The sequence below is a fragment of the Sarcophilus harrisii genome, chromosome 4, assembly GCF_902635505.1.
Source record: "Sarcophilus harrisii chromosome 4, mSarHar1.11, whole genome shotgun sequence".
Taxonomy (NCBI): domain Eukaryota; kingdom Metazoa; phylum Chordata; class Mammalia; order Dasyuromorphia; family Dasyuridae; genus Sarcophilus; species Sarcophilus harrisii.
The window spans coordinates 136,301,750-136,314,475 of NC_045429.1; the positions used below are offsets into that span (position 1 = coordinate 136,301,750).

The following is a 12,726-nucleotide window of genomic DNA, read 5'->3' on the forward strand; positions in this document are numbered from 1 at the left end:
ATAAAAACTTCTTAGAAAAGAGTGCCACCAAATAATGTTATATAAGTTAAGGTAGGGGTGAAGATTCTGAAGTGGAGAAAGGGAAGACTCAAAAATAGGAGCAAGGATGATGAATGAATTGATAAAAATGAAACAATGAGAAACTATTAATTTAAGAAAATTCAAAGACAGTCCAAAGGGAATAGAGGGCACACCTGTATGAATAGATTAGCATCCAACTGATATAAATAAAGTTAGTTATAGAGATGTCCACTTAAAGGAGGCGGGATTAAAAATCAGCACAAAAGAAATAAATGAAGAAAAATATAATCCTAACTGATGTGTAATCTTAAAGGTGAATAGATTAAGCAATCCAATAATATTGAAAGGGAATAGCAGAAATTGTAAGAAAATAAAACTTCAACAATTTGCTGCATGGAAAAAACATTTTCAAAAGATAAAGATCTGTGTGAAATGAAAATGAAAGTTGGAAATCAAATTTACTACATATAGCTAATACCAAATAAACACAGGTTTCAATCTTGTAAACACAAAGCAAAAATAGAAACATATCATTTTAGAGATCAAGGATACTATGTTGTATTTATGTGTTCAATGTACATTAAAACAATATCAATGTTTTAAAATTATGTAAAAAAAAAAAGTTAACTGAATTGCAAATGGATCCACCTAGCACACAAAACAATAATTGTTGATTGATTTGTTCATTTGTTAATACTTTTTAAGACTTTAATGTCTCTCTCAAAACTGAATGTCTAACAAATTTTAAAAAGGAAAATATAGAGCTAAAAACATTAGAAAAGTTAGATTTAAAAGATTTATGACATCATCTGAATGAGACTTTAAAAATATGCATATTTCTCAGACTAAACCATTATCTTTATAAAAATAAAACTATACATAAACATAAAAAGCAAAACATAAGGAAAAGGACAAACATAAGGAAAAAGAGACAATATGCCAAGCTAACCTAAAGAACCTAAATGAAACTTAATGACATACTAAATAAGTAGGTCAAAAAAAATCTTAGAAATACTACCTAATATAAAAGAGGATAATAGCAAAAAAAAAAAAAAAGAAAAAAAAAAGAAAGAAAGAAAGAAAATTTAGGGGCAGCAGGTTTAAGTTTTAAAAAAGTCCCATAAGAAAAAGTACATCTGAAAACAAAATTATGTCTTAACAAAACAGAGAAAAAGAGAATTGATGAACTGAGTATGCATTTTTTAAAAAAAACTAAAGATCTAACAAGAAGCAGAAAATTGTAGCGAATAGAGCACTGGAATTAGAACTGCTTACTAACTATATGTGATGTTAAGAATCACTTAATCTCTTTGTTCCTAAGGTCCCTTCCAAATCTAAATCTATAATTACTTAATCAAATAAACAATGCTAAAATGAGCATAAAAGGGGACCTCTTAAAATTAGATGACAAAATAGAGAAGATGAAAACTAAAAGCTGGTTCTTTGAAAAAAGTAGTAAAATTGAAAGACTATTCACTAATCTATTTTTTAACTGAGTAAAATGAGAATGTTGTAGTAGATGATCTCTAAGGTCTTTTTTATATCTAACATTATGGGATTCAGAGATGTAACAAAAAATAAGACAAAGTTCCTGCTCTTAAGAAGTTCAAAATTTAAGTACAAAGTTGATGATTATCTGGATAATTTGGTCCCATATGAATGTGAATTACTAAAAAGAAAAAAATGTTTATTACATTCAGCTGACAAAGAAAAATGAGAGATCAGATATTTAAGCATGAGAAAAATATGTCTTGTTCAGAAATTCAAATATAAATCATGAGACTATTGGCTCATGTATGAAAAATTCTATCTATGATTTCTGTGCAACCTATTTCTCCAGAGACCCCCCAAGATTTATATAGAGGAGGAAAATTATCAATTTATTGTTTCACCTGCTCCTTTCATTTCTACCCCTTTCTTGGCCATATCTCCTGCCATAATCTTTCTTCTTTCCCCTTCAATCTATCCATTCACAATTCCTCTAATACTGATGAAGAAATAGTTCATATCTTATCTGGCTCAATACAAATCCTAAGTCTTTTTGAGGGGAGGATGATTGGTTTAAATGTGCTTCACACTGTCAATATAAAACAAACCTTTGGTGTATAAGATTTATAAGATTAGTGCTGAATTTTAGAAGAGAGTTGATGCAGGTAAGGCAGTGCATCTAGTGAATGTTGACTTTTGAGGGGAGAATAGACCCAGAGGCAAACAAAAGAGCCAAAAAGAACAGCAAGAACTAAAACTTAGCTATTGCAAAAGTAAAACAGAAGTACTTTACTCAAAGTAATTGGAAGAAAAAGGTCAGGAACCTGAAAAGAAAGTTATGGAAGATTGGAAAAGTAAAGCAATCAATCAAAAAGTATTTATTGAGTTTCCATTATGTGGCTAACAGTCAATTCAGTGTTATGGAATTGCAAAAGCAGTGTTAGACATAGACCTTATCCACAAAATGGTGTTAAAGGTGCCAGGACAAAAGTAGACAATGTAGTGAATAAGGAGCTTAGACTAACAATAATGTTTCTTTAGGAAATTTGCAGATAGACTTGTACAACCAAAGGGACATGGAGTAGAATCATGAGGTCATAGATCTCATGTTGGAAGAGACATCAGAACCCATCTAAAACAACACCTTCATTCCTAGTAGAGTAGGCTGAAGCCCAAGCAGGTTCAGTAACTTCTCTATAGTCACAAAGACAAAGCCAAAATAGAAACCTAAGTTATTCAATACCATGTTCAATAATCTTTCCACTGTACCTTAAATTATATTGTAAATTACTCTACAAAGTTAAGATATCACTATTACATGAGGATTTCCTTCCCAGCTGCTTAAAATCTCTTCCCTGTTAACTTCATTTTCTATTATTTTGTACATATTTCATATTTATTCATCAGTATACACGTTGTCTTCCCCTTAGTAAAACGTAAGTTCCCTGAGGGAGGGGACTTTTGTTTTTGCTTTCATATGCCCATCTACTAAGCCTAATATTGTTGTTGTTCAGTCATTTTCAGACATGTCCTACTTTTCATGACTCCATTTGGGGTTCTCTTGACAAAGATGCTAGAGCAGTTTGCCATTTTCTTCTCCAGGTCATTTTATAGATGAGGAAAGTGAGGTAAATAGGGTTAAGTGATTTGCCCAGCATCACACACTTAGTAAATTTCTGAGGCTGTATTTGAAATCAGGGAAATGAGTATTCCTAACTCCCAGCCAGATATTTTATCTACTGCACCATCTACCTTCCCTGTTAGCTTCATGTAGGTAATTAATAAATGTTTTGAATTAAAATAAATAAAATTTGGCTAGTGGAGACTGGAGATTCTAAGCTTCTCAAAAAATAAATCTTATATTTTTCCTATAACTACCACCACACTTAATATGCAAAAGAGAAGAGCAGTTGATTAGTCCATTCACTCATTTATCTAAGTATATACTTATTCTTTCCTTTGGAACTATGAGAAATACAAAGATATTAAGAAAAAAGGTCTGTCTTCAAGGAACTTATATTTTAGTAGGAATTTGATTAATTGATTATAGGAGTAGTCCAAACATTTCTTTTTTCGTACATGTAAATTTGGGGTGACCATCGTTTCAAGATCAGAGTTTTCCTGATAGTTATTCTTTTCCGTTGACTTGGTAAACTTGTCACTGATATACTTTGCAATGAACCTGATACTTTACATTCCACAAGGTTGTATATGGATATATAAATCCCCAACTCACAAGACAGCATAGACCAAAATCATCGATTAGTAGTATAATGTTATCAAGTTGTGAATTCATTAGTGTTACTTTATAAACCTTGGACTTTAGAGGAATTAGAAGCATTTATGATTCTCTCTCAATCAAAGTATGTTCTCAATGTTCTTATCTCTGAGAATTCAATTTTTTCTAATTATATAAAGGTATCATTGATCAAGTAAGCATAAACATCAATACCAAGTGGCTTAATCCCTTAAATAAGCACTTCCCATGGACTTCAGAGATTAATTGAATAGTTTAGCATTTAGTAAAATGATATTAGCTCTAAGATAATCAGCAAGAGTTACAAGGAAATATCCTAATCCCATCATGTCATATATTGGCTTCGTCCAGAGCAAAAATATTGAGATCATATTTTCATTTCCCTTTTTTCTTTCTACTGTTCTCTACAGGCTTGGAAATGGGTTTTAGGCCCTGTGGTCTTGTATATGTGTGAAGAGATAATTAGGTTCTGGCGATTTCAACAGAAAGTTGTCATTACTAAGGTATGTATGCAGCTTTATGTAGGAATAAAAGCCAGAGTGTAGATGAAAAATTTTTATTAGACCAAGTTTTAATTTGCCATTTTTATTGCAGGACTGTCTATAATTTAGAGGCTCATCTTGTGTTCTAATAATTGCTTGCATCCTGAGCATCTTTTAGTGTGACTAATTTTATATAAGAGAAGGTAGGTTTAGTGATCAGACCAGTTTACAGAATTCTGCCAATAGTTTATGAGACAGTGATAGAGACTCCACCATATTTCTTTTTACCTCAACTTTTCTGAAAAATAGTCCTGCAGTGACATTTTTGAACTGGACGTATCTGCTCCTAACTTCACCTGTCTTGTCTCTTCCATCCCATACAAACACAGGAAAGAGTCACTTCTTTTTGTTTCTATACAAGAAGAAATGTTTATGATTCTTATCCAGATACATAAAGAGTAGCTAGTCTGAGATCCAGAAAACATAAATAGATATTGAAATTTTTTTCTTCTTCTTCTCATAGTCTAGGAAAATCTATCTTTCACACAATCACAGAACCTCAAAAATTAGAAGGAAGTCCCTTATTTAATTCAGCCCCTATTTGTATAAAACTTTTTATAACATACTGAAGTGGTCATTAAGTTTTTATTTGAAGGCCTCATGAAAAGAGGGCGAACCTCTCTATGAGATTGTTCATTTAATTTTGAGATTATTATATTTGCTGGAATTATTTTTTTCCTCATTTAAAATCTATATTTGCCTTTGCAACTTGCCCCCATTGTTTCTTTTTTCAATCCTTAGGAGACAAGGATAGGATCTTAGGAAAACAGTTTTAGGATTTGAAGGGTATTTACATATCTTTTATCTAACACACTCATTTTTTTTCTAATTTGCTGAGGCAGTTGAGGTTGTGACTTGCCCAGGGTCACATAGCCAGGAAGTGTTAAGTGTCTGAGGTCATATTTGAACTCAGGTCCTCCTGACTTCAGGACTGGTGCTCTATCCACTGTGTCACCTAGCTGCCCCTGCACACTCATTTTTTACAGATGGAAAAACTGAGATCCAAAGATTTTAAATAAATTGTCCACTGTTAAACAGGTACTAAATATCAATGTTGTGATTTGAATTTAGGTTCTTTTGACTAAGTTTAGGATTTTTCCTATTATGATACAAATTTAATTGTGTTGCATGATAACCTTGCAGATACTTGGAAATAGTCATCATGTTTCTCCCCTAAATCCATCAGGCCTCTCTAAATTAATTATCCTAATTCTTTCAACTGATACCCAGAAGATTTGATCTCTAGATTCATCACGATTTTTGTTATCCTCTTTTGGATGCTTCCCAAACTAACACTGTCTTCCCTAAAATGTAATACTTAAATCTGGGAACCATATTCTAGATGTAGCCTGACCAGGGCAATCTTCAATGAGATTATTTTCTCCCTAGTTCTTAATGCAGCCTAGGATTGCATCCACTTTTTCAGATGCTAAATAATTGTGCTGCTCACTTAAAACTCCAGTCCTCCAACTTATACTTTTGAAAACTGATTTGTTGAATCTGTGTATTACTCTATTATTCTAATTAGATTTAATCTTTATAGATTAAATCAAGTAATCCAGCAGGTGAATTAATTTGTTTATTCAGCTGAAAAAAAAATCTTGATGTTACATTGCCCTGAAATTTTAAGCCAGAACCAGTCACTTTGCCCACACAGACGTTTAACTCTAAGGAAATGTCTACAGTGAATATGGAAGTTATTTTTCTTTAGAGTTTGAAGGAAATACAATGTTAGATTAAGGAGTGTGAGAAGAGTTATAGATTATTGATAGGTATGATTTATTTAGTAAAATTAAGTAACTAAAAAACCAATAATCAAAAGTAAAACCTAAGCATGAAAAAATATTTTTGTATGTAATTATGAATATTAAGTTCTTGTTAAATCTATATAATAAAGAGTTCTATTTTTTATCAAAGAAACATATTTGAGTAGAAAATCTTGTTAGTCTATAATTTCTTTGACTTAGTTAAGCATACTCCTGGGAAAGTCTCAAAATATAGGTCAAACAGTCATTGCCTGGGTACTGCTGCTCCTCAGATAAGAGTTACCTATATTATACATGTTGTCCCGTACTTAGAAAAAAAAAAAGTAGCTTTGTATTTTTCTTTCTTTTTTTTTTTTAACATAAACCTTAAAGATGATAGTGAATGCCAAAGCAAGTTAAAAGAGCCTCAGAGGTACTTTCACAGACCATTTCATTCTTCCTTTCCTGTAATTAAATTTGAATGAAAATGCAAATCACTATCTTGTTATGATTTAGGTGATAACTCATCCTTCTGAAGTCCTGGAACTTCATATGAAAAAGCGTGATTTTAAAATGAAGCCTGGACAATACATCTTTTTGCAGTGCCCTTCCATTTCCCGGTTGGAATGGCATCCTTTCACTCTCACCTCAGCCCCTGAAGAAGACTTTTTTAGTGTACATATACGTGTTGCAGGTGATTGGACAGAAGCTTTGTTTAAGGCTTTTGGAGCAGAAGAAACATCATTTAAGGAACCGTGGATGCTTCCAAGGTTAGGATCAAATTTCATTTTAATGTATTTTTATATGCATTATAAAAAATTATCTTCATCAAAAGAGTAGACAATAATACTTCTCTCCAAGGTTGTGAGGGTAAGGCTGTATCTCATGCATTTTCTTTCTTTCATTTTGAGAATCTATGTATCAGGGGCAGCTGAGTGGTACAGTGGATAGGGCACCAGCCCTGAAGTCAGGAGGACCTGAATTCAAATCTGACCTCAGACATTAAACACTTCCTAACTCTGTGACCCTGAGCAAGTCATTTAACCCCAATTGCCTCAGCAAAACAACAAAAAAAAAAAAAAAAAAGAAAGAAAGAAAGAAAGAAAGAAAGAAAGAAAGGAAGGAAGGAAGGAAGGAAGGAAGGAAGGAAGGAAGGAAGGAAGGAAGGAAGGAAGGAAGGAAAAAAGGAAGAAAGAAAGAAAGAAAGAAAGAAAGAAAGAAAGAAAGAAAGAAAGAAAGAAAGAAAGAAAGAAAAGAAAGAAAAAGAAAGAGAGAATCTGTGTATCAGAGTACTTTAGAAAATCCTGTACAGCACTGAGGAAATTTATCCAGGAATATTATAGAAAAAAATATTCAAGTGAAACAAATTAAGTCATAATTGATTAAGAAAGACAGAATTTGTAGTATCTTTGTCCTAGAAGCATCACATGTGTGAGTTGTATCCATTCTGTGAAAAGTAAAGAATTAATAGAACAACAAAATATCAGTTGAAAGCTCTTAAGCTATCTAGAAATATTTTAACAAGTATCCCTTAATTATAATCAACTCATGACCATCCAGGTTTTATTCGAAAGACTTTAAGTTCTTGAGGGCAGTTGCGATTTCATTTTAACCTTTCTATTATTTGAATATTAAAGTACATAGTATGTAATTAACACATCCTTGTTGATTGACTGATTGATTGACTTGAAGATTCCTAGTAAGAGGGAATGTGTAATATACTTAGAGATTACTTTTATAAAATACTACATCAAATCATATTTGTGTCACTAACTCCACCTATTGATCTTGGTTCTCTTTGAAACTGAGCAGAACAAGCAAAGCATGCTGAGGAAATTTTAAGTCATAATAACAAATATTTATGTACTTCTTTATGATTTGCAAAGAGGCTTACATGTTTTATTTCATCTATCTTGATAGGAACCCTATAAAACAGGTATTGTTATTATCCCCATTTTACAGGTGAGGAAACTGAAGCTGAGGTGTTAAGCAACTTAATCAGTAAATGTCTTAGGCTGGGTTTTTTTTTTTCCTTTTTTAAAAAATTTTTATTTTTCCAAATAAATACAAAAATAGTTTTCAATATTCAGCTTTGCGAAACTTTGTATTCCAAATTTTTCTCCCTCTTCTTCTCCTTCCTTCTCTAAGACAGCAAGCAATCTGACATAGATGTGCAGTTCTTCTAGACATATTCCCATATTCATCATGTTGCACAAAACAATCAGAGCAAAAGGGGAAAAAACACAAGAAAAAAACACATAAGGAAACCAATAACAATAGCAAAAGGTTAAAATACTATTCTCCATTCTGTCTCCATAATTCTCTCTCTGATTGAAGATGGCACTCTGCATCAGATGCATTTTGGAACTGCCTTGAATCACCTCGTTGTTGAAAAGAGCCAACTCCTTCACAATTGATCATCACATAATCTAAATGTTGTTGTGTTCAATGTCCTCTTTGTTCTGCTCACTCCATTCAATATCAGTTCATGTAATTCTTTCCAGATTTTTCTGAAATCAGCTTATTGATCGTTTCTTATAGAACAATAATATTTCATTAGATTCACATACCATAACTTATTCAGTTATTCTCCAACTCATAGCATCTATTTAATTTATATTTCATTGCCTCTACAAAAAGGGCTGATACAATACTTAAAAAGTACATGTGGGTCCTTTCCCCTCCTTTATGATCCTTTTGGGATATAGACCCAGTAAAGACACTGTTAGTATGCACAATCTTGTAGCCCTTTGAGCATATTTTGCTGAACTTCAACATGAGTTTAAATCTTTCCATAGAGAAACTGTGTGACTCTGAGTAAGTTATTTAACCTCTCTTGGTCTCAATTTCCTTATATATAATATGGGCACAATAATAGCACTTATCTCCCAAGGTCACTATGAGGATCAAGTGAATTAACAGTGTTTGCAAACTTTAAAGTGTTATATAAATGTTGACCATTTTTATCATCCTTTACTAGTAATATGGCAATATATTAAGAATAGAATTTACTTTACAAAAGAGGTCTCTGTATAAATTATTCTTCCTCAGAAACATTTCATAAACAACATGTTAAATATAGAGAAATTAAAACATCATTATCATGGGATATGTTTGGCTTAGACATTGTGATAGAGGTAAGGTACAGTGATTTCCTTGAGAACAGACTTTGTAATGTATTTCCAAGAAAATCCAAATGAATGTTTTCTATTACACTTGAATGACATACAATATACCTGCTCAGTTTGTATACACTAAATCTTCTGATTAAAGAAGTGAGAAAGGAAGGGAATTGCATTCCAAAAGGGCAATATAGGTCTTCCAACTCACCTTAGTTCTTCTGCTTTTCATTTGCCCAGCTTAAGATAAAAAGGACTTATTTCTCTAACCCTGATTCCATGGACACAACTTCCAATGACTACAAAGCAAGGCCATCACATAGGAAAGACAGGAGGTGCCAAAATAAGTCAATATCTGTCCTTTCGCCAATTGAATCTGCCCATAACGACAGCCTCATTGTCACTACGAGGAAGCAGCCCCATACATCTTCAAGTCAAGTTTCAACTCCCCAAATAGAACAATCTTAAACCCATAGCATTTGTTTTTTGTGGAGTTTTTCTTTCCTTTTTGGACTAGGCTTGTTATTTCACTAGTCTAGGAAGTTCTTAGTAATGAACTTCCTTGGCTGATCACAGAGCTATGCTTCTTAACGATATGTTAAGTAAATCTTTAAATGGGAAATCAACTCAAAAACTCATCCTTGAAACCACATTTTCTGATTAAATTGCATTTTATTTTGTGCATTTAGACTGGCAGTGGATGGACCATTTGGAGCTGCTATTACAGATATTTTTCACTATCAAGTCAGTGTGTGCATTGCTGCAGGAATAGGAGTTACTCCCTTTGCCTCAGTTTTGAAATCTATATACCACAGATGTTGTGATCCACATACAGAGCTGAAGCTGACCAAGGTATGGAGAAATCATTCGTGTACATCTTCCCAGGGCAAAATGTTCAGCCTTCTTATATTATCTGCAGATTCTTGGGGAGGATTTTAATTAACTACAAGGGATAAACTCAAGGATCCTTAACTACACTTATGTTCTTAAAAATCTCCATTCAGTATTATATTTATGAGAAGGGTTATATCTAATCTTGTTAAAGATGACAAGACATAAATTTTATTGCTCCACTGCCATCATAGAACATGTAATTGCTCATCTTGGTAAAATATGGACATGGGACAATTGACCGAGTGATGAGACAGTAGTTATATCCAAGAGACAACATTTTTTTTTTTTGCCAGGTTGGGTTTAAAAATATTGTTGCAGTATTATTATAATATCTTCCATTTGTGAATCATGGAAAATATCTAGAGACAATAAGGGCTTAAGCTTTTCATCTTCCTCATTTCCAACCACTCCTCTTCCCCTCTTTCCTATATCCCTTAATAGTCTCACAATTCTTCCAATCACCCAGACTCAAAGTCTCAAGTTTGTCTGATTCTGTTCTCTGCCCTTATTGTTTAAGCCCTCTTGATTTTCCTGTGAAATGTTGCTCCTCTCTGACTCCTTCTTTACTTCCTCACTGCTATGGTCTTAATTCAGACCCTTATTATTCTCACTAGAGAAGCATTAGAAGCAGTCTTCTACCTGATCTCTTACCAATAGTCAAAAGTAACTTCTTGCACGCTCTGACTTGCTACTACTATACCAAAAGATCTGAATATATTATAAGAAGCTAAAAACTTTGAAGTTCTACCCCATCATTTCAAAAATTAGTTCTTTTGAAAAATTAATAAAATTTCAGACTTAATATAATACAGGAATTACCAGAAATATAAATTAGATAAGCAAAGGCAAGTCCATGCAACAATGAAAGTCACAATGTGTCTTAATTAAGTCTTCAGGAGATATTTATGGTATACAAAAGTTAAATTCCATCAATACCTCACATAAACTAATGATTAGTATTATATAACAGAAGGTACATTCTAGGTTTGTCTATTATTTATTCCTTACCTACCCTATCCTGTCCCACCCAATCCCCAACACATATGCATAGATATACTACTCTAGGCCAAAGCTTCTTAAACTGCAAGTTGTAACTCTGCATGGGATCATGTAACTGAATGTGGTGGTCACAAAAAAATTCACAACACTAATAGATATAAAATATTCCACCAAGATTTAGTTGTTTATATAAAAATAAACACATCTATCTCAGTATGCAAATTGCTATTGTCTTTAATAAATGATCAAATTATATAGCTAGATAGATGGATATGTATACCAAAGAATTATTTTAAAATAAATTGCTCTATGATTTATTATCAATAAAATGATTTATACACCTATATGGCCAGGGTTGCATAAAAATTTCTCCCATGAAAAGGGGTTGCAAATGGAAAAAGTTTAAGAAGCCCTGCTCTAGACCAACTTGGTTAACAATGATTTTTGAGTTAGTCATCACATCTAGGTGGAACTAAATGAGTTTGACTATTAGGAAGTAGAAAGAAGGGTTAATCTGTGAAAGAATTTAGCCCTGTGTATTCCCTAACTACCTCTGTCCATAGATTTTTCACTTTCAGAGGATCTTGGACTGGATTGGCAGTCAAATCCTACAGACTTCTAAGAATAAAGTATTTAAATGCATAAAATATATACAAGATTAGAAAGGAAACTATTTACATTGGAAAACAGCTATCAAAATGTATTTTTTAAATAATCAAGTCCATGGTCCTTTGGTGCATCTCTAATTCCTTCTCAGTAGTTAAATTTAATTCTAATCAAAAAGAAGTCCAATGTAGCCCCAAGAAAGCTACATTCAGCAGTTAGTTTCAGGGAGTAAAAAAGATATTTTACTCAGGCCTTATGCTCAGATGTACCACTAGTTAACTAGTTTGTTTTTTTTCTAGTCACAACCCCTTTTCATGTGAGAAATTTTTATGTGACCCTGAATATAGAGGTATATAAGCTAGGTATACAAATCAAGTATTTACTGACATTAAATCATAATTTTGTGACCCACATATTCAGTTATGAGACCCCATATGGGATCATGAAGCACAGTTTAAGATGCTAGGGTCTATAACTTTATATATATTATATATTCCCTATATAGGGAATATATATATTCCCTATAACTTTAGGGAAATCATTGAGCTTTTTAAAATCTCAGCATTAGGTTGTTTTGTAATTTAATTTTAAAGAGTCCTTTCAGCAATTAAATATTATAAATGATGAAATCATTCTGATGATCTCAAGCCAAATAAAAACCATTTTGGTAGCTTCAAACCAAATGAAAATGAAATCATTATCCAGGGATAGAAGACACCATCCTATTTATTCACCTCTCTAATTCCTCTTTCATATAAGACAGCCTATGGATTCAGTTAATACATATCAAAGATGGCTATTTGTAAAGCACCAGAATAAGTATTACAGAAACGTAAAGTCTGTTACGCTATTTTAAAAAATTTGACTTCTCTTTCCCTGAAAACGTCAGATTTTTAACTTGTTTTTCAAAGCTCAACAAAATATACATAACAGTGAATTGCAGATTGATAAAATAAAAAAAAAGTTTATAGCCATTAAAGATGAATGAATGAACAAATGTAAAAATACTTATTAAGTGCTTACTATGTGCCAAACCTATCTTGATGATCTAATAT

The 12,726-nt window shown here is 32.4% G+C and overlaps 1 protein-coding gene across 1 annotated transcript in view; it reads left to right on the forward strand.

Moving 5' to 3' along the window:
- NOX3 (NADPH oxidase 3) overlaps positions 1–12,726 on the forward strand; it is a 97,451-nt gene that overhangs the window by 38,566 nt on the left and 46,159 nt on the right. The window contains exons 8-10 of the mRNA XM_003769562.2: positions 4,177–4,269; positions 6,570–6,823; positions 9,862–10,024. Coding sequence (XP_003769610.1) covers positions 4,177–4,269; positions 6,570–6,823; positions 9,862–10,024 — 510 coding nt within the window. The remainder of the gene's footprint in view (positions 1–4,176; positions 4,270–6,569; positions 6,824–9,861; positions 10,025–12,726) is intronic.